Source organism: Bos taurus, chromosome 3 (assembly GCF_002263795.3).
Source record: "Bos taurus isolate L1 Dominette 01449 registration number 42190680 breed Hereford chromosome 3, ARS-UCD2.0, whole genome shotgun sequence".
NCBI classification, from domain to species: Eukaryota; Metazoa; Chordata; class Mammalia; order Artiodactyla; family Bovidae; genus Bos; species Bos taurus.
In genome coordinates, this window is record NC_037330.1 from 32,264,142 (window position 1) to 32,288,046 (window position 23,905).

At 40.0% G+C, this 23,905-nt stretch overlaps 2 protein-coding genes across 8 annotated transcripts in view; one reads left to right on the forward strand and one right to left on the reverse strand.

Annotated features, from left to right (window-relative positions):
• The window catches only part of CEPT1 (choline/ethanolamine phosphotransferase 1), a 45,071-nt gene extending 36,955 nt beyond the window's left edge, over positions 1-8,116 (reverse strand). Inside the window, exons 1-2 of one of the 2 annotated variants that reach the window (XM_005204090.5) lie at positions 8,033-8,116; positions 1,268-1,677 (exon numbers count right to left, since the gene is read on the reverse strand). In XM_005204090.5, the coding sequence (XP_005204147.1) occupies positions 1,268-1,606 (339 nt within the window). In that variant the 5' untranslated portion in view covers positions 1,607-1,677; positions 8,033-8,116. The remainder of the gene's footprint in view (positions 1-1,267; positions 1,678-8,032) is intronic. The other variant, NM_001193130.1, reaches the window with a different exon arrangement.
• A 118-nt stretch (positions 8,117-8,234) lies between these two features.
• Positions 8,235-23,905, forward strand: part of DRAM2 (DNA damage regulated autophagy modulator 2) — a 29,717-nt gene continuing 14,046 nt past the window's right edge. Inside the window, exons 1-5 of one of the 6 annotated variants that reach the window (XM_010803232.4) lie at positions 8,235-8,309; positions 8,690-8,746; positions 17,344-17,488; positions 21,510-21,577; positions 23,217-23,356. In XM_010803232.4, the coding sequence (XP_010801534.1) occupies positions 17,358-17,488; positions 21,510-21,577; positions 23,217-23,356 (339 nt within the window). In that variant the 5' untranslated portion in view covers positions 8,235-8,309; positions 8,690-8,746; positions 17,344-17,357. Of the gene's footprint in view, positions 8,310-8,689; positions 8,747-8,788; positions 9,872-14,218; positions 14,373-17,343; positions 17,489-21,509; positions 21,578-23,216; positions 23,357-23,905 lie in introns of those variants that run through there. The other 5 variants (XM_024989752.2, XM_024989753.2, NM_001076996.2 and 2 more) reach the window with 5 other exon arrangements.

Here is a 23,905-nt window from a genome sequence, read left to right on the forward strand (position 1 = left end):
AAAATATTAGCAAGGTGAAAAGACAGCCTTCAGAATGGGAGAAAATAATAGCAAATGAAGCAACCGACAAACAACTAATCTCAAAAATATACAAGCAACTCCTACAGCTCAACTCCAGAAAAATAAACGACCCAATCAAAAAATGGGCCAAAGAACTAAATAGACATTTCTCCAAAAAAGACATACAGATGGCTAACAAACACATGAAAAGATGCTCCACATCACTCATTATCAGAGAAATGCAAATCAAAACCACTATGAGGTACCATTTCACACCAGTCAGAATGGCTGCGATCCAAAAGTCTACAAATAATAAATGCTGGAGAGGGTGTGGAGAAAAGGGAACCCTCTTACACTGTTGGTGGGAATGCAAACTAGTACAGCCACTATGGAGAACAGTGTGGAGATTCCTTAAAAAACTGGAAATAGAACTGCCTTATGATCCAGCAACCCCACTGCTGGGCATACACACTGAGGAAACCAGAAGGGAAAAAGACACGTGTACCCCAATGTTCATCGCAGCACTGTTTATAATAGCCAAGACATGGAAGCAACCTAGATGTCCATCAGCAGATGAATGGATAAGAAAGCTGTGGTACATATACACAATGGAGTATTACTCAGCCATTAAAAAGAATACATTTGAATCAGTTCTAATGAGGTGGATGAAACTGGAGCCTATTATACAGAGTGAAGTAAGCCAGAAGGAAAAACATAAATACAGTATACTAACGCATATATATGGAATTTAGAAAGATGGTAACAATAACCCGGTGTACGAGACAGCAAAAGAGACACTGATGTATAGAACAGTCTTATGGACTCTGTGGGAGAGGGAGAGGGTGGGAAGATTTGGGAGAATGGCAATGAAACATGTAAAATATCAAGTAGGAAACGAGCTGCCAGTCCAGGTTCGATGCATGATGCTGGATGCTTGGGGCTGGTGCACTGGGACGGCCCAGAGGGTGGTATGGGGAGGGAGGAGGGAGGAGGGTTCGGGATGGGGAACACATGTATACCTGTGGTGGATTCATTTTGATATTTGGCAAAACTAATACAATTATGTAAAGTTTAAAAATAAAATAAAATTAGGGGGGAAAAAAAAAAAAAAAAAAAAAAAAAAAAAAAAAAAAAAAAAAAAATAAAACAGCTGACAAATAGCTGTCACATTATCTTACCTTTAGCTAAAATGACCTAAAAATCCCAATTACAGTGTTTCTGGCATGCAATAAATGTTTATATCTATTATAAAAGAAATTCCTCTTACCTGCTCTGTAGCTGTAGGGCAGTAGAAGACTAATAAAACAGTTGTACAGATGTTTATTGACAATCCAATGATCGTGATGAGATTTGGAGCGATCCAGGAGGGAACTCTTCCAACGAGCCATTCCCAATACCCCTGCATCAAAGGCTCAAGCAAGGACCGTCCGGCACTCTGATACCTGTGTTCTTCTAGACGCTTAAGTTGGTGTCTTGACAGTGGTGGTGTAGGTAACTGGAACAACTTATTTAATACACACCCGGGAGTACTCATATGCCCGAAGCCCAAAGGGGACTCCGGGTGAGAATCTCCACATCGTTTCCTTGTCGACCGATGCCCACTCATGGATCTTGGCTTTCTTTTATTTGAGGAGAATACTTTATCTTGTTTTATAGCTTTTGGTGGATGGTCTTTCCCTGGGGGTAGGAAAAAAAAGATATATTTGTCAGCCGCTATTTATATCAATGTCAGTAAATTAAAAAAAATCAAACTGGCAAAAAAATAATACACATTAAACAGGGATCAGAAAAACAGGGATCTGCTTTTAGTTCTAATTCTTACTGGTATAAAGCTAAAAGAAGTCATATAACCTCATCTTTATGTGAAAAATATTAAGAATTTTAATAATAATATGCTTCCTGTTACCTTATAGCTTACCAGACTTCAAAGCTCATGATTTTTTTTTTCAATTTCACACTGCTATCATAGTATAAATTGGAAAAAACCTAATAATGACCTGATCATTTCACATATGCAGAAACTGAGGTCCAAGACACACTCAAAGACAACTAGTAAACCAGTCTTAATATTGGAGAAATGACTTAAATAGAATGGGTCTTAAACTAGATTTTTATTTAATGTGAATAGCTAATACTTATTGAGCACTTGCTGCTGCTGCTGCTGCTAAGTCGCTTCAGTTGTGTCCGACTCTGTGCAACCCCACAGATGACAGCCCACCAGGCTCTGCTGTCCCTGGGATTCTCCAGGCAAGAACACTGGAGTGGGTTGCCATTTCCTTCTCCAATGCATGAAAGTGAAAAGTGAAAGTGAAGTCACTCAGTCGTGTCTGACTCTTCGAAACCCTATGGACTTCAGCCTACCAGGTTCCTCGGTCCATGGGATTTTTCAGGCAATACTATTAATTACTCCAGTTTTTACAGAAAGTTAAACTAAGGCACAGAGAGGCTAATTAACTTGTCCAAGTTCACACAGCTGTTAAATGAGGTTCATATAAACCGGGTTTCTGTTTAAATTAAAAGACAGACCTTTTTAGTGGAAAGGGATATAGATAATATTCCATGAGGGAATAAACAACAATGAAAAAAATTAACTTTAAGAGGACAGTATTTATGTGTTAGCAGAGTGAACTGATAAACTGAGGTAGTAAAAAACAATTATAAGTGCATCGAGTGATGACTGTTGATGTTGTTGTTGTTCAGTCACACAATCATGTCCGACTCTGCGTGACCTCATGCACTGCAGCAGGCCAGGCCTCCCTGTCCCTCATAAGGTTTTTTATAAACCTTAAATTTAAACCTATTAAGTACTTGTACCTGACTTAGAAAGGATCAGAAATAACATAATTATGTAAGTTAATAACCAATGTAAGAAAACAATGACAAGCTGATAACATATAGAAATTAGTATGGTGACACCAAAGGTTTGAAGTGGTGAGGGCCTACAGTAGGGTGGTAAAAATGGAAATATGAAGACAGTCAAATCTGTAAGTAATTTCTACTTACGAGGAGGAATCAAGAGGAAATACTTAGGAGAGTTTAGAAGGAAAATCAGTTATTTTGGCTTTGGGGAGGTATGAGATGAGAGGGGATCTCAGAATGAAAGTAGGAAAGACATACATGCAACTTTTATGTACAGATGTTTTAGACAAAAATCAAATGACTGAAGTTTGGGTGAGATATCAAAATTTCAATTTTTTAACTTGGAAGCTAACGCCTAGTTGAAGATTGGAAAGCAGAAAATTTCTTAAAAGGATTAAGTATGAAGAGAAAAGGAAACTCATGGTTAGTAAGCAGGAAGAGAAACCATTAAAGGATTAAAAAAGAAAAAAAAATCTTAACAGAACTAAAAGGGTAGTGGCATTTGACCAACACAGGTGTACTTTGATCTGGCAGAAAGCTATCCAGAACACAGTACGAAATTCCCAGAAATGCTGCACTATGGGAATATAGAATGTGATACAGAGTCTAGGACAACTCAGCAATGAACTTAGTATCAAAATATGCCCACGACTTCTCTCTATTCCCATAAATTAATTCCAATGTCACTAATGATCTAAAGTGGCATCCCAAACCTCAGTTAATCCTGTATCTCAATAATTGGTTTAGAGAACAGTTACTGTAGTTATTAACTGACTTACACTTTCAGAAATCACGAAAGAAGCCCAGTTTAACTAACTCAAGTGCTCTGAAATAAAAATAATAAAATAATTTCAAGCCAAGACAAACCAAAGTTAATTTTCTACTATTTCTAAGAATTCTTTCACACACTCAATTGTATCATAAAGAAACTGATTTAAACTGTTTTAAAGTAATATCTATATAATGTCAAACATCTGGTTGCAAAATCATTTTGGATGATGAAATAACAGACCGATGACCACCAAAATACCATACTATCAAGTGGCCAAATTTTCAGAAGTCAAACTGAATAATGTATTTTCATACTTGGCGAGCTATAATCAATCAGCTCTTACAGATTTCCACTTAAATGGGAATAAAAAGTTTGGCCAACTCAATTTATATTTTATTATTATAGTGACCCATTCTCCCATAGTTAAAAAAAAAAAGTGACATATTGAGGATGCTGGCCTGTTTTTGGCAATAAACAGCTACAAGTTTCTGATCCTAATGGTTTTAAGTTTGAGCATTTGGCAGGACTATATAATAAACTGGATACTTTTCATTTTAAGTGTTTTCCCCTTCTGACCTAGATTTTTGTCCTTCTGTTTCTGTTTAAGAAAAATCTACATCTTGACCAACCTTCCTAGACCTAGTTATTATATAATACATACATGTAAAAAGGATATTTCAATTTGGCAACACTATCTCTGTGACGCTTACTAGCAACAAGATTGCAAATAAAAATTCAGATACATGTTGCCCTTTGTCAGAGGTTGCTGACACTGCCACAGATCCATCTCTTCTCTTCCTTCCACCCATCACACCTGAGACCAGGAGGCAACTGCCAGGAAAACCATCTCAGGAAAAACAGAGGAGTTTCTGAATTTCAGCACGTGAAAACTAAAAAAATTAATGTAAGAAATTAAAACTAGTGCTGGGTAGCTTAGAAACCCAGCCATCAGTGACAAGTTTTTATGAGAAAATGGATTCCAAGTTTCAAATGCATTCAGCCAATATCTGAGTGCAGTAAACAAGATAGACATGATCCCAGTTCCCAAGTCCAATGGAAAGATGAGTAAAAGAAGGTAAATAAGCAAGTGACATTACACACTTACACACTGTGATGGGCAGTATGAAGAAAACAAGATGTAAAGTCAGAAAATAGTTGAAGATGAACATTGTAGACAAGGTGGTTGAAGACCATGAAAAAGAAGCATTTATACCTGGTGGCTCAGATAGTAAAGTGTCTGTCTGCAATGCAGGAGGCCCAGGTTGGACCCCTGTGCTGGGAAGATCCCCTGGAGAAGGAAATGGCAGCCCACTCCAGTACTCTTGCCTGGAAAATCCCATGAACAGAGGAGCCTGGTAGGCTACAGCCCATGGGGTCGCAAAGAGCAGGACACGACTGAACAACTTCACTTTCACTTCACATACTAAATTCAGAGGAAAAGGAGACAGCCATTCCAAGAGCAAGAGGAAGAATAGTCCAAGAAAGGAAAACAGACCCTGAGGCAAAATCCAGCTTATTTTTCTTATTCATATCTGTGGGATCACTATAGCTGGACAGTAGTAAACCATACGAAAGAGTGAGATTAAGGAGAGTATGAAAAGCCCAACAACGCAGAGGTTTATAGACTGTGGCAAGGAGTTAATATTTTATTCTGATCTTATAGAAAGCCATCAATTAACCTATAAAAAAATCTATAATTTTGCAGCACAGCCAATTTATTAACTGAGGAAGTGTTTTAACAAATTATAACAATAAAAGTGAACATTTTAAATGTTTTAAAATCCTCATTACCTGGAATTCAGATTACAATAATACTGATCGCTGTCCCATGTAACCTCTCCACTTGTAACCAGCATATTTCCCTCCTCTGCTATAATTTGGCTTGAACGTGATACTTCTTTCATAGCACTTACCACATTTTGAAGTTTTTTTGGTTAATTGTTGGTTTTTTGGGGTCTTTTCCCCACACTGATATGTAAGACACAGGAGTGCAGGAGCCATGCATGTCTTAACATTCTTTTCCTAAAATCTTATACCATACCTAACACTAGGTGGGTGATCAGTATTTATTTGTGGGACAATGAACAAATGTGATTCATCTAGTTATTTAATAGCACTGGATTGTTCGAGATCTTTGAGGAAACAGAAAGATTGAAATATGCCATCCATGCCCTCAAGCTCAAAGTGGTGGTGGGGAGCCTTGTAAATAGCTAAGCTATAACATACTGTGAACAAACTGCTATGGGAGTTCAGGGAAGGGTGCACATATGGTCTAACAAAATTCTTCTTTGCACATACATGTATTTATGTAAAAGGTCCAATGAAGGTACAAAAATAAAATCATAGAAATTTAATGAGTATCTTTACTAAAATTATATACAATTTGTAGACCTTAAGTCTGTGATGCAAAACATCTGTGCTTACAGCCGCTAAAGATAATAACATGCTGCCTACAATATTCCAGTGTTCAGCACTGGTGAAAATCTGACAAGTGTCACACTAAAAAAGGAATCTCCAACCGCTCAGCAGAGAATAAGGTAAGCTCACACAATATCCAACCTGTAGTGTGAAATTCCAGAATCCGCATCCCCCCTATGTCTAAGGGTGCCAAGTTTTGAGCTGCACTGATTCAGCAGTATGTTTACAACCCTTTCACAGGAATTGGTGACTACACAGCTCTTTCCACTTCTATGGTACGACTAAAGGAAAATACTAATGGTGAACAGTATTTGGGAGGCAGAGCAAACTATAAAAAATCAAGCTTAAAAAAACAGATCACAGGATTACATTCAGCATTATTTAACAAGTGATACACAGAACAAGTTACCAAAAACAAAAGCCTTTTCAGAAGACTTGGAAGCTAAAACAGTACTGTGTAACACAATTCAGATCTACTGCTTTGCTGAAGTGAAATCTTGCATTCCTTAAAAGAAAAGGAAACAACTTCTTCCAGAAACAAACAAACAAGCAAAAAAAGCCAAAGCTTAACATTTGGTGGATTATTTTCCTATTCCCTTAAAAGAGACAGCATAGCATGACCCTCAAAAAGAATGTCACCGGTACTTTTAGCCTAAACAAGTCTACTGCTGCCTAGAAAACACACTGACTATGCAGTAATATCTAACGGGGGTTGTAAAACAAGTTTATATTTAAATATCAAACATATAATACTGTTTATAATGTAAATTTTAAGAGATTGGGTATGGGAGAGGAAGAAGAACCCATTTATGAAACCATAATTGTAAATATTCAGTAATAATCTAACAGCTGGACAACAAATGAAGGTACCTCTGTCAGAAGAGGTTAATACAAGAGGCAGCTTTATCTGGCTTTTTTCCAAATGCAAGGGTTGTAAAGACAAGTTGCACAAGGGGCTTCCAAATAGTTTTTGCTCAGCACAAAATGAATATGTAGCAAAACGCCTTTAGAACTTCAATATCTGGAATTTTACATTAAAGCCAATGGTTCTTGAGTTCTTATGGTCTAAATGCTCTCAGTTCAATACCTCCACTGAACACACGCCCAATAGTACGAGAGTAGAAACAGAATCTTTATTCCTTGTTCACACACACGACACTAACGTTTGTTTAAAGATAATTATGAACTTGCCTATTACCGTTAACACAGACTCATCAATGAACTAAGAGACTTAAAGCAAAATCACATATATATATTAATACCAATGATGCAAAATGTCATAAATGACACAAAAACGCCAATCACCGAACTGGAGTAAAAACAAGTTAAACACAGCAACATTTAAATATCCCATTCATCTAGTGTTCTAGGGACACCGGCAAAGACTAGCAAACCCTTCAGTCCTTCCAAGAATACTTCTGAAATAAACCCTAGGTGGCAACCTTAGAGATCGTCAATACCGACTCTGAGATTTCTAGAAAAGTTGCTGACCAAGAAGTGTGGCCCCAGCCACGAATCACCAGCACCGTATTCCAAACGGAAGGCAAAATCGGCACAGGATTCAACACGGTTTGTGGACTTAGCAACACCTGAGCAGGAGGGTGTGGACCTGACAGGCAAGGTCGGTTCCGCGCAGGCAGCGCCCCTAGCCCTCGGCCCGCCCAGCCCGGGCCGCCGAGGTTTTCTCCAGCCTTACACCCAGCACAGTAGCCCCCGAGCTCTCGCGCTGGCAATTAGCCACCTCAATCTCTTCATCCGGGGTCAGAGGAGCAGTAGCCCCTCGCACTCCCCACAAGCCCGCGCGCGAGGCTACCCTGCGCGAGGAAGAAACTGCGTTCGCCTCGCGCGAGTCCATACAGAGATATATTCCAATGCCCCACCCCAGAACTTGCAGCCCTCTCTCCGCCCCTTTTGAGAATCGTGGCCCCCGACTCATTCTTTATATTCTGGCCGTTTCCCCAGGACCGAGCCTCGCATCCTTACCACGGCCCGCAAAAGCACACAGCTAGAATTAAGACCTGCGACTCCAGCCGACTGGGTGACTCTGATCCGAGGCAGCACGTTCACGACACTTTCGCGATTGCCGTAAAGGGATACAGTGTCGGAGCAGGCGGCGGCGCGAGCGCGCACCTCTCAGCGGTGAGCGCGCCCCGGGACCGGCTTGGCTGCTCGGGAGCGCGCTTCGGGGCCCTGCCCCATCTCCGTTCAGCCGGCCGCCTCCGGACCCGGCGGTCAGTACTGGCAGGGTCGTCTGAGCGAGGTAGGCCAAATACGGGATGAGGGCCGGCTCCAGCCCCAACTAAGGAGGGATGTATTAGAGAATGGAATCGGGCAGGTCAGAGACGGGGATGCTGCTAGGAGCCCCACAACCCCGTGGCGGGCGTGCAAGGCGTCCAGCTTCCAGGGACCACGCTGTACGACTTGTGGGAGAGGGACCAGGTGGCAGCCGGAGCGCGGACGGACTGCTGGGGATCCGATTGGGGAGGAGGGGTCTTGAGTGGGTGCAGGCTGGGTTCAGGTCTCCGTGCCTCACCTTTCAGTGTGAGTTCTTGGTCTTTCCCCCTCCCCCGCACCCTTCCACGCCTAGCTTGCCCCAAGCCCTGCCAAGCCTCCGCCTCCCACGTCTTTTCTCTGCCCCAGGCACGGGTTAATCGAGTTCTTCGTCCCAGTTCTTTGCGCCTCCGGAAGAAGGCAGCGGTGGGTGTAAATAATTCCTTGGTTTTATTTGTTTTAAGCGGTTATCGAGAACCTTTGCCCCAGTCCCACAAAAAACTGTGGTTGAGTATACCTTCTCTTTATCACTCCCGGGCTTGGATTCCTGGAGGGGTGGGGTAGGTAGGGGAGGAAGGTTTTTGTGGTGACTTGCTACTTAGCAGCAGCAGCAGCAGCAGCTAAGGAAACAGCAACCCACTCCAGTATTCATGCCTGGAAAATCCCATGGACCGAGGAGCCTGCGGGGCTACAGTCCATGGAGTCACAAAGAGTCGGACACGACTGAGCGACTTCACTTTCACTTTCACTTTGTGTTTACCCGAAGCTCAAGTCTTCCCTGGGGTGAGCAGAGTAGTGTGTGTGTGTGTTGTGTGTGTGGTGTGTATGTGTGTATGTTAGTCGCTCAGTCGTTCCCCACTCTTTGGGACTCCTGGACCGGGGCCCGCCAGGCTCCTTTGTCTATAGACTTCTTCAGGCAGGAGTACGGGTAGCCATTCCCTTCTCCAGGGTATCTCCCCCACCCAAGAATCGAACCTGGGTCTCCTGCATTGCAGGCAGATTCTTTACCGTCTGAGCCACCAGGGAAGTCCAGTATAGAAAGGTAAATATCTAGTCCTTTATATCTTCACAACTGTGCTTTCATTAGGATACATTTGTAAAACTCCACATTTTTCCAGTTCTCCCAAATTTAAATTTATAAACCAATACTAAATACAGCTCTAATTTGCCATGCACCATCAGATTCTCCCTCGACTTCTCTCCCTGTAATGTTTGATCCGACTTGTAAAAGTGTTACTTAATTTTCTAGACTATTTAATTTTTAATCATTATGAGAATAGTATGTTTGTTAGAAGGCCAAACTAGAGTTTAGAAAAATAACCATTTACTATTATGCTTTGCTTTGGGCGTGATTCTGTGTACCTGTGGCTTTCTTTCTTCACTTGGAATATCCAGAATTTACTTTTTTATTGTCCCTAAGCAGTCACCCCTTAGAGGAAACAGCATAAAGAATTCATCTTTTTTACCTGTGGCATTTAAATATTGTGGAATTTAAAACTTGTAGATGCAGTTCTGATTCAGGGATCTTCAAGGAAAGCAGAGATAAGATAGGTGAGAAATGCAAGAATATTTTGTTAAGTGTTTCTGTTATTGCTATGTGAAGGTTATTCCTGCATATTTTCAAGAATCTTGAAAGGTTTCTTAAATTATTAAGCATTTAAATTCCTTTGCTTGGTTGGCAGTGCTTCCAGCTTTCCAGTGTGATAATACATAGGCAACAGTAGTCTTCCTTACCTCGGTGCACTTAAATTTCTCAGTGGTCCTTTGCAAACTGGTAAACCATTTGCCCAATAACCTCAGATATGCAGATAAGACTAGCCTAATGGCAGAAAGCCAAGAGGAACTAAAGAGCCTCTTGATGAAGGTAAAAGAGGACAGTGAAAAAGCTGGCTTCAAACTTAACATTCAGAAAACTAACGTCATGGCATCTGGTCCCATCACTTCATGGCAAATAGATGGGGAAAAAATGGAAACAATATAAGACTTCATTTTGGGGGGCTCCAAAATCACTGTGGATGGTGACTGTAGCCATGAAATTAAAAGATGCTTGCTCCTTGGAAGAAAAGCTATGACAAACTTAGAGTATTAAAAATCAGAGACATCACCTTGCCAACAAAGGTCGGTATAGTCAAAGCTATGATTTTTCCAGTAGTTATGTACGGATGTGAGAGTTGGACCATAAAGAAGGCTGAGTGCCAAAGAATTGATGCTTTCAAACTGTGGTGCTGGAGAAGACTCTTCAGAGTCTTTTGGACAGCAAGGAGATCAAACCAGTTAGTCCTAAAGGAAATCAAATCTGAGTGTTCATTGGAAAGACTGATGCTGAAGCTGAAGCTCTCATACTTTGGCCAGCTGATGCAAAGAGCCGACTGATTGGAAAAGACCCTGATGCTGGGAAAGGTTGAGGGCAGGAGAAGGGGGTGACAGAGGATAGGATGGTTGTATGGCATCACCAACTCAGTGAACATGAGTTGAGCAAGCTTCAGGAGATAGTGAAGAACCCGGAAGCCTGGCACGCTGCAGTCCTTGGGGTCCCAAACAGTTGGATATGTCTGAGCAGCTGAACAACAACCATTTGCTGCTGCTTTTCCTCTAAATTGTCAATTTAGGTAACTAGAACCCTCAAAACCTAAGGAGATAGGAATCTAAGATGATTCACATGTAAAAGGAATTAAGAATTGTCATTCCCCATCCCTGTGGCTAATTGTGGTTGTACAGAGGTGATAAATCACCTATCATTATTATGGGGCTTCACAGGTGGCTCAGTGGTGAAGAATCCGCCTACCAGTTCAGGGAACCCTGGAGATAACAGGTTCTATCCCTGGGTACAGAAGATCCCCTGGAGGAGGAAATGTCAGCCTACTCCAGTATTCTTGCCTGGAAAATCCCATGGACAGAGGAGCCAGCAGTCTACAGTCCATAGGGTTAGAAAGAGTTGGACATGACTTAGTGATTAAGTATGAGCATCATGATTATTTGTATGTTTACTCTGTACTACTCTAAGGAATAGCTACTTTACAAATCAGAATACTGAAACTCAGAGAAGCTAAGTAACTTGCCTGAAATTGTACAGCTGGGATGTGATAAAGCTGAGATTTGCATTTACGTAAATCTGATCTTAAAACTGTGTTCTTCCCATTGCATCTCAGGGACTAGTCAGTGCTCTCTTTGGCTTAATAATAAGCTTATCATCTTTTCCTCATTATTGTTTTTCCTTCTGTGGGAGGGAACTCAGTGTTCTTCATTTAATTTTATCCTTTTTGAGATCAGTGAAAGGTGTCTAATGTGAGAAAGAATGAGAAAATTGATATCGCAGATTTAAAATATTATTTAATTCTATGTATTATATTATTATAAAATACACACATATCAACTTCTAAAGAAAAAATTAATAGCATAGTGCTCTACCCTTGAACAATATTGGTGCATTGACTTGAAATTTTACAGGTTTTAAAGACATGAGAAGACAATGGCACCCCACTCCAGTACTCTTGCTTGGAAAATCCCATAGACGGAGGAGCCTGGTAGGCTGCAGTCCATGAGGTCGCTAAGAGTCGGACACGACTGAGCGACTTCACTTTCACTTTTCACTTTCATGCATTAGAGAAGGAAATGACAACCCTCTCCAGTGTTCTTGCCTGGAGAATCCCAGGGACAGGGGAGCCTGGTGGGCTGCCGCCTCTGGGGTCGCACAGAGTCGGACACAACTGAAGTGACTTAGCAGACATGTGGGTTGAAACAGCCTCTATTTTGTTTATATGTGAGTTTCAGGATTTACAAAAAGGTGCAGGTTTGGGCATATTTGAAGACCGGTATTTTGTGAACTTTCATCTTTTACATTCTGAAAGAGGAACATTTACTGACCACCCATGACAGCATCTTTACATATATTATCTCATTTACTTCTTGAATAAACCTCTCTGAAGCAGGTATTCTTTTAGAGCATTTAACAGTTAATACTAAAAGGTACCAGTGTCAGTAAGTGTTTAGGTTCTTTACATGTGCTATGTCAGTGTAAACCCTGTAATAGTGATCCAGTGCTGTCCAATAGAACTTTTCCATGATAATGGAAATGTTCCATATTTTCACCATCCTGTATGGTAGCTACAGCTGTGGCTTCTGAGCACTTGAAATGCATCTAGTACAACTGAGGAACTGAAGTTTTTAATTTAAATAGTCACATGTGGCTTTGTTGTTGTTATTCAGTCGCTATGTATTCGATTCTTTGTGACCCCAGGCACTGCAGCAAGCCAGGCTCCTCTGTCCTCCACTGTCTCCCTGAATTTGTTCATTGAGTCTGTGATGCTATCTAACCATCTCATCCTCTGCCGCCCCCTTCTCATTTTGTCTTCAGTCTTTCCCAGCATCAGGATCTTTTCCAGTGAGTCAGCTCTTCACCTGTGGCTGGTACTGACTGTATTGGACAGTACAGCCTTTGCCAATAATATTATTGTCATTTTTCAAAGGAGAAACTGGTTCAGAGAAATTAATGAAGCTTGCCCAAGTTAACATGATTTTATTTAAAGAAGTTTTTGAGCAGAAATATGTTTTAGGAAAGTTAATTTGGCAGTGCGTGTAGAATGGATGGAGGGGAAGGAAAAACACAGGCCAAGAGAACTGAGAATCTTATTTGAGTGTTTACAGTGGTAACTAGGAATAAGAATGGTTGCAAATGACCAGGACCTGCATCTTGTCACAAGAATATTGTACTGCATATCACTAGGCTAGGAAAAGGGCAAAATTTGAAGTGTGATTTCTACTGAACGCAAATTGCTTTTGTACCATCATAAAGATGAACTGTAAGTCGGGGATTGCTTGTACTATTAACTGAAATAGAAAAATCATGAACCTTTTTGGGGTTTATGAGGATCTGGTCTGGGTTATTGAGTACTTTTTATGGGCAAGTCCCTATTCTGTGAGTAGAGAAATGGAATTCCTCATCAAGGATTTTATCCACTTCAGACACCCTCCCCAGTTTTTATACTGTCAAAGAAAATGAGCTGTAAGAGATGTGCAAGTCAGATGTTCTCAGAAGAAGGAATGTTTATTTCCAGATCCAAATGGATTAGGGAACATTGTGTGGATATGGTATCTAAGCCCGATTTTGAAGAATAGGAAGGATTTGGACATGCACAAACAATTAAAGGAAGAGATCGTGTGGGAATTCTCTGGTGGCCCAGTAGTTAAGAGTACCAGGCTTTCACTGCCATGGCCTGGGTTCAGTCCCTGGTCCAGGAACTGAGATCTTGCAAGCTGCATGGCAAGGCCGATAAAGTAAAATAAAATAAAATAGGCTTTCCCATTCTCCCTGGACAAAGACAGTGCTGTCCCCAACTTTGAATAAAATGAATCATCTATCTCCACCACTCTGACTCTCTTCTCTGACTTTATCCCATACTCTGGAACTTGACTGGGACCACAGCCTCCAACATACCTGAGATTAACACGGTCCGTGGGATTCTGGGAGTTTTGTTTTTTTTTTTTTTTTAAGAAGAGGTCATGCTTCTAGCAATAGGGTGGACAAAATCTTTTGAAAATCCCTTTTGCCAAAACACCCAAAGGCTGAATAAATTATATTAGCCTTGTAAATGTATAGCAGTCCTCATAGGAAAGAAGGGGAAATTCCCAGGGTTAAAAAGTCGAAGAGAGTTGACACCAGGGTAGTAAACTAGTAGTGTGTCTTTTGAGGGGGCTTTGAAATAAAGTACAATTATGGATAAATGATAGGCTACCCCTGTTACCACCCAAGTTAGAGAGAGAGAATTCATAACCCTTTGACCTCCCGGATGTATAACTTCCAGAGACACCATTCATGTTATATAGTTGGTGTAGGTGATGCCTGTGTGTCAGGGGATGACTTTTTCATAAAAAATAAAGTGTAAATATTCCCATTTGCAGTTGTACAACTTGTGGCCTTGAAGAACAACCTCTTCCCTCAAATCAGCCAGGACCCTCAAAAATCTACATATTCAATGAAAGATGGGCTAGGAAAAAATATCTCCTTCCTGGCAAAGAAGGAGCACAAATTTGTTCCTTTTCATCACAGCTCCAGGTGGGGAACTAAAGATACCACATAAGAACTTAAAACTATAGAGCCTGTCATCGCTCAGATTCAAAGTTTAAATTTACTTGTATACATGATCTGAAAAACTTGGAAGCCAAGATATTAAAGTCAACCTAGGTTCATAATATGCCAGAGTATCTGGAAAAAAATATAGACCCTCTCTGGAATGATTCACCCTTAAACTAAACCTTTTAGAATACTCCCAATTAAGATCATCTAAACAGGAGCTTCAACCAGTCCATTCTGAAGGAGATCAGCCCTGGGATTTCTTTGGAAGGAATGATGCTAAAGCTGAAACTCCAGTACTTTGGCCACCTCATGGGAAGAGTTGACTCATTGGAAAAGACTCTGATGCTGGGACGGATTGGGGGCAGGAGGAGAAGGGGACGAGAGAGGATGAGATGGCTGGATGGCATCACTGACTCGATGGACATGAGTCTGAGTGAACTCCGGGAGTTGGTGATGGACAGGGAGGCCTGGCGTGCTGTGATTCATGGGGTGGCAAAGAGTCGGACACGACTGAGCGACTGAACTGAACTGAAACAGGAGCTCATAGTCAAAAATTGGGGGGAAAAAAAGTGTGCAAGGGCTGTCAGAACCAACAAAGTCGAAACTAGACTCCTAAAGATTTTAAATTCAAATTTTTAGAAGTTACTCAAAATTTATAGAAATTAAGAATTATTGTCCAGAAACATGCTGGGGAAAGTCCTGTAGGAACTTTGCAAGGAATTGGCATCAGGTGAAGAAAGACTGGGAGTGATCCCTGAGAGATGGGAAACAATGGCTCCAATTTACTGCCTAAGGAGAGTTCCCAAGCAAGGCACCCAATGTGAAAGTGTTAGTTGCTGATTCATGTCCGACTCTTTGCGACCCCATGGACTGTAGCCCACCAGGCTCCTCTGTCCATGGAATTTCTCCAGGCAGGAATACTGGAGTGGGTTGCCATTTCCTTCTCCAGGGATCTTTCTGCACCAGGGATTGAACCTGGGTCTCCTGTATTGCAGGAAGCTTCTTTACCATCTGAGCCACCAGGGAAGCCCCAGGGAACTAGCATGATTAAATAGAGGAGTAAAATTGATGGAATGTTAAGGGATGACAGGAAGAAAGAACAGAAAAGAGATTATGATGATTCAGACAGGAAATTACTCAAGTTGAGTGTACAATGGTGACTCTAGGGATAAAGGAAAAGAAACTTATTTAGCAAAGTTTAGATGTACATATTTAGTAGCAAGTCAGATGATCAGAGTTAAAGAGAAGTACGAGTCAAAATGGCTGAGGTTTCATTATTTGGAAGGTCAGTCTGAGATGAGGAAGCTGAGCACGTTGGAGGATCGTGGAGATAAGAGTTTAAGTTTTTACAGAGTTCATGGGAAATACTGAATTGCAGTCTGTCACACTATGAGAAGATACTCCTCCAAATATGAAATTATTTTCACATGTGTAATAGTAATTTCTTGTAATTTGAAAGTATTTCTATATTTTTAAATATTAAATGCATGAAGATACATTAATATTTTCTAATTCATATTATTGACACCTAATTACTTACCAACATCCTCAGTCTGGAATTTAAGAGAGAAAGTGGTGATGTGTGGTATATGTGTAGATAAGCCTTCTAAAGTTAAGTGAGAAAGAGAACCAAACAAGCAGTGTCCTTGTTGAGAAAGTAAGGGTGCCGTCGGAAACAAAGCAGGAGTACTCAGATGAAGCTAGAAGAGTTGAGACTTGAAATGTATAGCAGTTAACGTGTGGTAGTGGAGGAGGAGGTGTGACACTATTTGTAGCCAGACAAAACAAAGGTTCAAAGGTGTGCAAGAGGGCATGACACACTTGGCAACCTGAAAGAGATTTGCATCGTGATTGGTGTTAGAATGGAACTGCCTGAATTTGAATACTGTCTCTACTGCAGTCCTATGACCTTGGGCAGTTCTCTTAACCTCTATGATTCTGTTCTGAGGAATAAAGATATCATATGTTTAAGGTACTTAGTAGGCTTGCTGACACAGTAAACACTGTTTTTGTATTGATGGTGAAGATGGTGATAGCTAAGGCAGGGAACTGGGAGCAGACAGAGAAGTGGCCAGAGAGGAATGTATTGAATTAGAGATCAGACAATAAAAAGACTGTAGGCCATGTCAAGAAGGAAAGAAAACTTGTAAGGGCATGGGGGGAGGCACTGAAAGGTTCTCTGGAGGAGAATAAAGTAGTCAGATTGGTTTTTTAGAATTAGAATGCTTTAAAAAAAAAATTTTATAGTAGAGTCTGGGTTGGTTGTGGTCCAGACTAAGGGAGGACCATTTGCTGCTGCTGCTGCTGCTAAGTCGCTTCAGTTGTGTCCGACTCTGTGTGACCCCATAGACGGCAGCCCACCAGGCTTCTCTGTCCATGGGATTCTCCAGGCAAGAACACTGGAGTGGGTTGCCATTTCCTTCCTCCAATGCATGAAAGTGAAAAGTCAAAGTGAAGTCGCTCAGTCGTGTCCAACTCTTAGCGACCCCATGGACTGCAGCCCACCAGGCTCCTCCGTCCATGGGATTTTCCAGGCAAGAGTACTGGAGTGGGGTGCCATTGCCTTCTCCAAGGGAGGACCATTTAGAAAGTTATAATAATAATCTGGTCAAGAAATAATGGTGGTTTAGGTAGAGTAGTAGCAGTGAAGATGGAGAGAAGGGGTAGATTTTAGGAAATCCAAGAGGTGAAATTAACAGTCCTTGGTAATTGATTATGTGTGGAAAGATGGGGTAGAGAGATAGTGTCTGGATGCAGAAAGTGGGTGATTCCTGGTTCCATTTACTGCAAAACTGAAGGAGAGTAGGTGTCAGTAGATGGTATGGGAATTGATCAGAAGTGAAACAGCTGAGGATGAAAAGTACAATTTTGTGGGATGGGATGGCTGAAGTAGAATAGATGAAATACTCTTGAATAATCTTACCTAATTTGTTTTTTTTTTCTGCCTCAGGAGACCTGTTTGAGATGTGGTGGTTTCAGCAAGGCCTCAGTTTCCTTCCTTCAGCCCTTGTAATTTGGACAGCGGCTGCTTTCATATTTTCATATATCACTGCTATAACACTTCACCATGTTGACCCTGTTTTGCCTTATATCAGGTCAGTGAAATGTATTCTTTTGTGGAGAATGGTATGTATCATTCATGTTTTAATATTGAACTCAACATTCAATTTTAACATTTTGAAATTCAAATTTTATGTTTGAAATTACAATAATAAAAGCAGAAAAAGGAAGTTGTATTTGGTTCTTTCTGTGTGATAGAGAAATATGGAGACAGATGGTTAAGGTTCAGTTAGTGAACTGTGACACCTCAATGCCTGTTTTCCAAATAAGTATTCAAAGTTTCAGGAGATAGAGTTGGAATTATTTTCCCCTTACAATTCAAAAATACTAGAACAACGGTAATAAGAATCTGCCTGCAATGAGGGGGACTCGAGATCAATCCCTGGGTCAGGAAGATCCCCTGGAGGAGGGCATGGCAACCCACTCCAGTATTCTTGCCTGGAGAATTCCATGGACAGAGGAGTCTGGTGGGCTACAGTCCCTGGGGTCTCAAAGAGTCGGACACTACTGAGTGACTAACAGTTTCACTTTCTTTCAAAGATAACAGTAATGGCAAAGATCAATTGATTTGCCTACTGCGTACAAGGTAATGTTCTAAGCATTCTTCTTAAATTGGTCTTAAATAATTGAATCTTTACAGCCACCCTTTGAGTTAGGAACTATTACCCCCATTTGATAGAGGAAGAAATGAGGTCCAAGGAGGTTGTTTGTTCAAGGGCATATGACTCAGTAATTGATGGAACCAAGATTCAGTTTGACCAGGCGAGCCATTTGATTCTAGAGACTATGGTCTTACTCTTCATGACATGTTGCCTAGATTTTTCTGACACAACTAAGTATCTAAATTTGTTGATAATGTTTTTGAAATATCAAAACTACTTGTGATTTAAGTATGGGTATTTGATTACATGTGCTATGTCCATAATCTTTTTTTTTTTCCAGTTATAAAGGCAATATGTTGTTATTATAACACGTTTTAAACAGTACTAGAGTGATTATAAAAGTGAAATTCAAAGTCTTTTCCAGCCTCCCTCTAGTTTCTGCCCCTCCAGGAATGATTAACGACTTGGTTGATTTCCTTCCAGTTTGGTTGTTTGATTTGTTGGTTGTTGAGTTGTTTCATTTATTTGTTTGTTTACCCTCTGAAAAATAACCTTTCCAACACAGAAAATAGAGCACTTCTGAAAGGTGATAAACTTAAAGGCTAAATTTATCTGTTTTAAATGTCAGGAAGAGATCAGGGCAATGCCATGTCATTTACTGTTTCCACAATGGTGTGGTGTAGCACACAGGTCACCAACAGATTGAGTCTACTTTAAGAAGATTTATAAAATCCAAAGCTATAAAGTTTCCAGTTCTAGGAATAATTTTGATAAGTCACCACTGTTTACCACTCTGATCAGAGGACCTATAGCTTAAAAGCCAGTTCATTCTCTAGTAACTCCAGGAGAGCATACATATTCCTGAGAGTCTTTCATCATTTTTATTTCCCCTTAGAGAATTTGCTTTCATTTCAAAGAGCTTTTTATAATTTGAGGCCACTGAGTTCTTTATCAGAGTTTCAGTTCTCTGATGGTACTGCATGTGATTTTCTGATAGAACACTAGACACTTCCTTTTCTATCTCTGTTCTTCTGCCTTTTAATTTTTTTTTGCTAGTTTAGTATTATTAGTAGTATTATTATCTGGAGAATTTCCTCCCACATTTTAATGTATGTAAACTCAGTGGTACTTATGTTTACTTCCCCTAGGCTCATTGTCTTCATCTGAAAAATGATAGAGTTCGACTAGATACTCTGTGAAGTTCCTTTCAGCTCATAGACCCTACCTGAAAGACTTCATTGTTACACTCCCCATATGACATAACCAAATATAAATTTCACTTCAGGGATAATTCACAGTTCAGAGACAATTCTGCAAGTGTGCTTCAGGTATTCTCTTGGTTCAAGTTATGAATGTGTAGGAAGGGTTCCTGAGACTAGCCACTGGGGTATAAGAAGAAACTGTTAGAATGTCTATGTATTTTATATTTCAAAATATTTAAACTTTTATTTGGGAATTCTCTGGTGGTCCAGTGGTCAGAACTCCTCACTTCACTACCAAGGGCCTGGGTTTGATCCCTGGTTGGGGAACTGAAATCCCACAAACCATGCTATGTGGCCAAAAAAAATGAAAAGAACTTGTATTTAATATATGCATAATAATATAAATAACATAAAATAGTGATCAGATAATTTTTTTTAATGATGTGTAATGACCACTGTGTTGAAATGCAATGCTGATGAGGTGATGGGCTTGGCTATTTTTATTTGTAGGCCAGTTTGTCATTCTGATCCAGAGCACACTTAGCCAGCCATCTTGGAAGTGCATGCTGTTATTTACTTGAAAGTGAAAGTGTTAGTCACTCAGTTGTGTCTGACTCTGTGCAACCCCATGGACTGTAGCCTACCGGGCTCCTCTGTCCATAGAATACTCCAGGCAAGAATACGGGAGTGGTTTGCTATGCCCTTCTCCGAGGGATCTTCCTGACCCAGGGATTGAACCCATGTCTCCTGCATTGCAGGCAGATTCCTTACCATCTGAGCCACCTGGGAAGCCCCATAAGTTATTTACTTATGGGTAATCTAAAACAGGAGCATCATTTGGAATACCACAGTTAAAATTATGGATTTTTTTTTCTAGTTTATTTTTATTTTTTGGTGATACCATGCAACATGTGGGATCTTAGTTCCACGACCACGGATCAAACCCATGCCCCCTGCTTTGGAAGCACAGAGTTTTAACCATTGGACCACCAAGGAAGTTCCATGGATTTTTTTCTGATTATAAGAATAATACATATGCATTTATTCTTGAAAATTTGAAAGGTAGAAGCAAAGACAATCCCCACTCTCTGAAGATGATCAAAGAGTAACAAAATCTTTTGTGTCTTAAGAAACATTGTAGAGTGGGAAGGAGCAATCCTTAGAATCAGTATTTGATACTTTACTTTCCTAAACCTGATCCAAATATTCACCAGGTATTTATTATTGATTCCTTAGTGGATATGACTTTCCTCTTTTTTTTGAATTACCATTATCAGGGTTGAGATCCTTCTTATCTCCTTCCTATATTACTTCAATTTGAGGATAAAGACTTTGTCTTTTTAATCTTTTCAGTAGTTTGAGGAAAGGGGAAGGAGCTAACATTCACAGAGTGTCTTCTGTGTGCCTGCAGCTATGCTAGATACTTTGCATGCATGACCACAGTTTCATTTCCTTATGTTGATCTGATAAGTCTGGGAAGAAATTGATAGCTCCGTATTTTAGATAGGGGAGAACCGTATACATAGAACATGCTCAAGGTTCCCCAGTTAGTAAATGGTGGGCTGTTAATCAGGATCTATGCATTTCATCCTGCACTCAAAGACAGGCATGTAAACAGACACATTGCAATCCAGTGTGATCTGTGATTTTAATAGAAGTCTGGAGTGGAAGCTGCGTGAGTCACCTAAGCTGTAGAGAGGAGAGAACTCAAAACTGGCCTTGAGTGGAATCTCCAGAAGGGCAAAGGCAAGGGTTTTGTCTCTCTTATTTCCACAGTGTTTTTGTCCCTAAAATGCTGTCTGACAGTCCTGTTAGGTGCTAGATAAATATTTTTAAAAAGTAATCAAGAAACAATTAGGTTTTAATTATAGGCAGAGAAAAACAGATGTCCAAAGAATCTGAAAGGATCTTTGGTATTTAGGGAATATTCAGGTGAGACAGATAAACATGCTGCCTGACTGATGTAAGTTAGTAATGCAGCCTCAACATGACAAGGATAGCTATTTTATCAATTTATAGTGAATTCTATTATATGAAAAAGAAATAACCGTAAGTGATATGAGAAAAAAGTGAACATTAAATATTGAGAGCTGAAATTGTCATGTTCTCATTATAAAATTAAGAGTTGAGTCATGGAATTTATAAAAAGATAAAGGATTTGAAATAACCTCTTTTGTTTCTTATCCATTAGAAGAAATACACGTGTCTATCTAACATGAGAAATCCTCATACCTTTTTTTTTTTTCTTCTAGTGACACTGGTACAGTGGCTCCAGAAAAATGCTTGTTTGGGGCAATGTTAAATATCGCCGCAGTTTTATGTAAGTAGTAAGAATGATTTTGGGAATCAAAATTTATAGCTGAATTGCCCTTTACTGTTCGGTTATTTGTTTTACTTGCTAGTTTCACTGAAGGAGGGTTATCATCACTAAATTATTGATGACAGATATGTTTCTTTTAAAGTAAAAACAATGTCTAGAAATGCTAAATTATGGAAGTAAATCTTTTAAAAATATCTATAGAGCTATTTGACTACTCATGCAAATAGAAGCTGTAAAGTATAACCAAATATTCCTTGAGGTCTTAAGGGGATTTCTTAAATAACCAGTAGAGGACAAAGAGCTGTCAACACACTGACCACAACTAACCTCAACAAAATTCCTTTAAGATAAACGATTGAGAAGTTTGCGAACAGCTATGAAACTCTGTTTTGATTTTTGAGCGATATTCTAATGCCAAAGAAATGCAGTTCTACTATACTATTTTACATTCCTTTCATTATTTTTTGAGCTAATTTTTTAATTAATGGTTTACTAAAATAATGCTTTTTCCACCAATTGCGATTGTTTTAAATATTTGCATTTTTCCGTATCATGTTTATTATTTGCTCAGGGCAAACACTTAAGTTAAAAAAATTATTTCAGAGTACAGAAGTTCATCTTGTAACTAAAGTTTTCAGAAATATGTCTCTACAAAAGTATATCTCTGTTATGTTTCCTACACTTTTAGTTCTTTGGCAATATTTTTGCAATGGAAGGTTTAATTTGGCCCTTTCTTAACCAGTAAGGACAGTCAAGTGGGGTTTTGTGTTTTTTTTCCTATGTTAATGACTGCTGTATCTGAGCCAAGTTGTAGCAATTAGAAATGAAATGAGATTGAGGCAAATAATCCTTTGGTGTTTTTTTGCCTGTGTCTATCTTATCCATATTCTTCAAACGAATTACTTTAGACTTTAATGCTAATCATATGTAATAATTCGTGTGAAGTTGCTTTAGTTATATCTGACTCTTTAGGACCCTAAGCACTGTAGCCTGCCAGGCTCCTCTTTCCATGGCATTCTCCAGGCAAGAATATTGGCGTGGTTGCCATCCCTTCCTCCAGAGGATCTTCCTGACACAGGGATCCACGTCTCTTATATCTCTTGCATTGGCAGGTGTGTTCTTTACCACTAGCACCACCTGGGAAACCCCCAGTTTGTGTTTTATATAACATGTATTAGAGATTTTCAGAAAACATCAAATGCACCTCTTAAATTTTTCCAAAATATTTTTAACATGAGGCCCACAGGAAGCAAAGAACTTGCTCAGTCACACAGAGATAATAGTAGTTTTACAGTACAGTCTTAAAAGTTCTTTAGAAACTACAGCTGGTTTTTTGCTTGTTTTGTTTTTTCTTCTCTCAGATTATCTTTAAAAAGGAAACTATGTTTCTTGAGACTTCCCTGGTGGTCTAGTGGTTAAGACTGAGCTTCCAATGCAGGGGGCATGGGATTGATCCCTGGTCAGGGAACTAAGATCCCACATGCAGCGAGGTCAAGGGGTGGAGTGCAGGCGGAGGGCGGGGGGTGTTGTGGGGGGACTCCATGTTTTTAGATACCACTGACTTTTGTGAGCTTTTTATCGGCAACTTTATTCCTTAGTTATTTATTACTTTTTTGTTTTTCCAATTGTCTTTTCCCAGGCGTTGCGACCATTTATGTTCGTTATAAGCAAGTTCATGCTCTGAATCCTGAAGAGAATCGAATCATCAGATTAAACAAGGCTGGCCTTGTACTTGGATTACTGAGTTGTTTAGGACTTTCTCTTGTGGCAAACTTCCAGGTTTGTGTTTTAGCCTAGCGTAAGTATTTTCCTGAAGTACATAAAAATACATGCTAAAAAAGGAAACCTAAAGATCCAGTTACATAATCCAAGCAGATATTAGAGTAATGCTTGCTTCTATAACAAAGTCACAATTTCAGTGTCTTAACACAGTTGAAGTTTAGTTTTCACATAGATGCATCACATGCTGGTATTTTTGGTTGGTAGATGGCTTACCTTCCACAGTGATTTAAGGTCCACACACTGCCCATCTTTGGGCCTTGCAAATCCTTAAGACTCTTTTGTCTTCTGCATTTAGCTGCCTGAAACAAAGAGAACATGCAGAATTCACACCTGCTTTTTAAAAACTTTGACCTGGCAGTGACTCACATGGTTCTACTCACATTCACTTTTGCTAGATACAAGAAAGGCTGGGAAATAAAATCTTGCTGGGCAGCAATTCCCAGGGCAACTCTATACTATGGAAGAGATACAGAAATTTGTGTGGACAGCTAGCTAGCTGTCTACCACAAATATGGTCCTGCCTTCTGTAGTCGATTTGTATAGTTC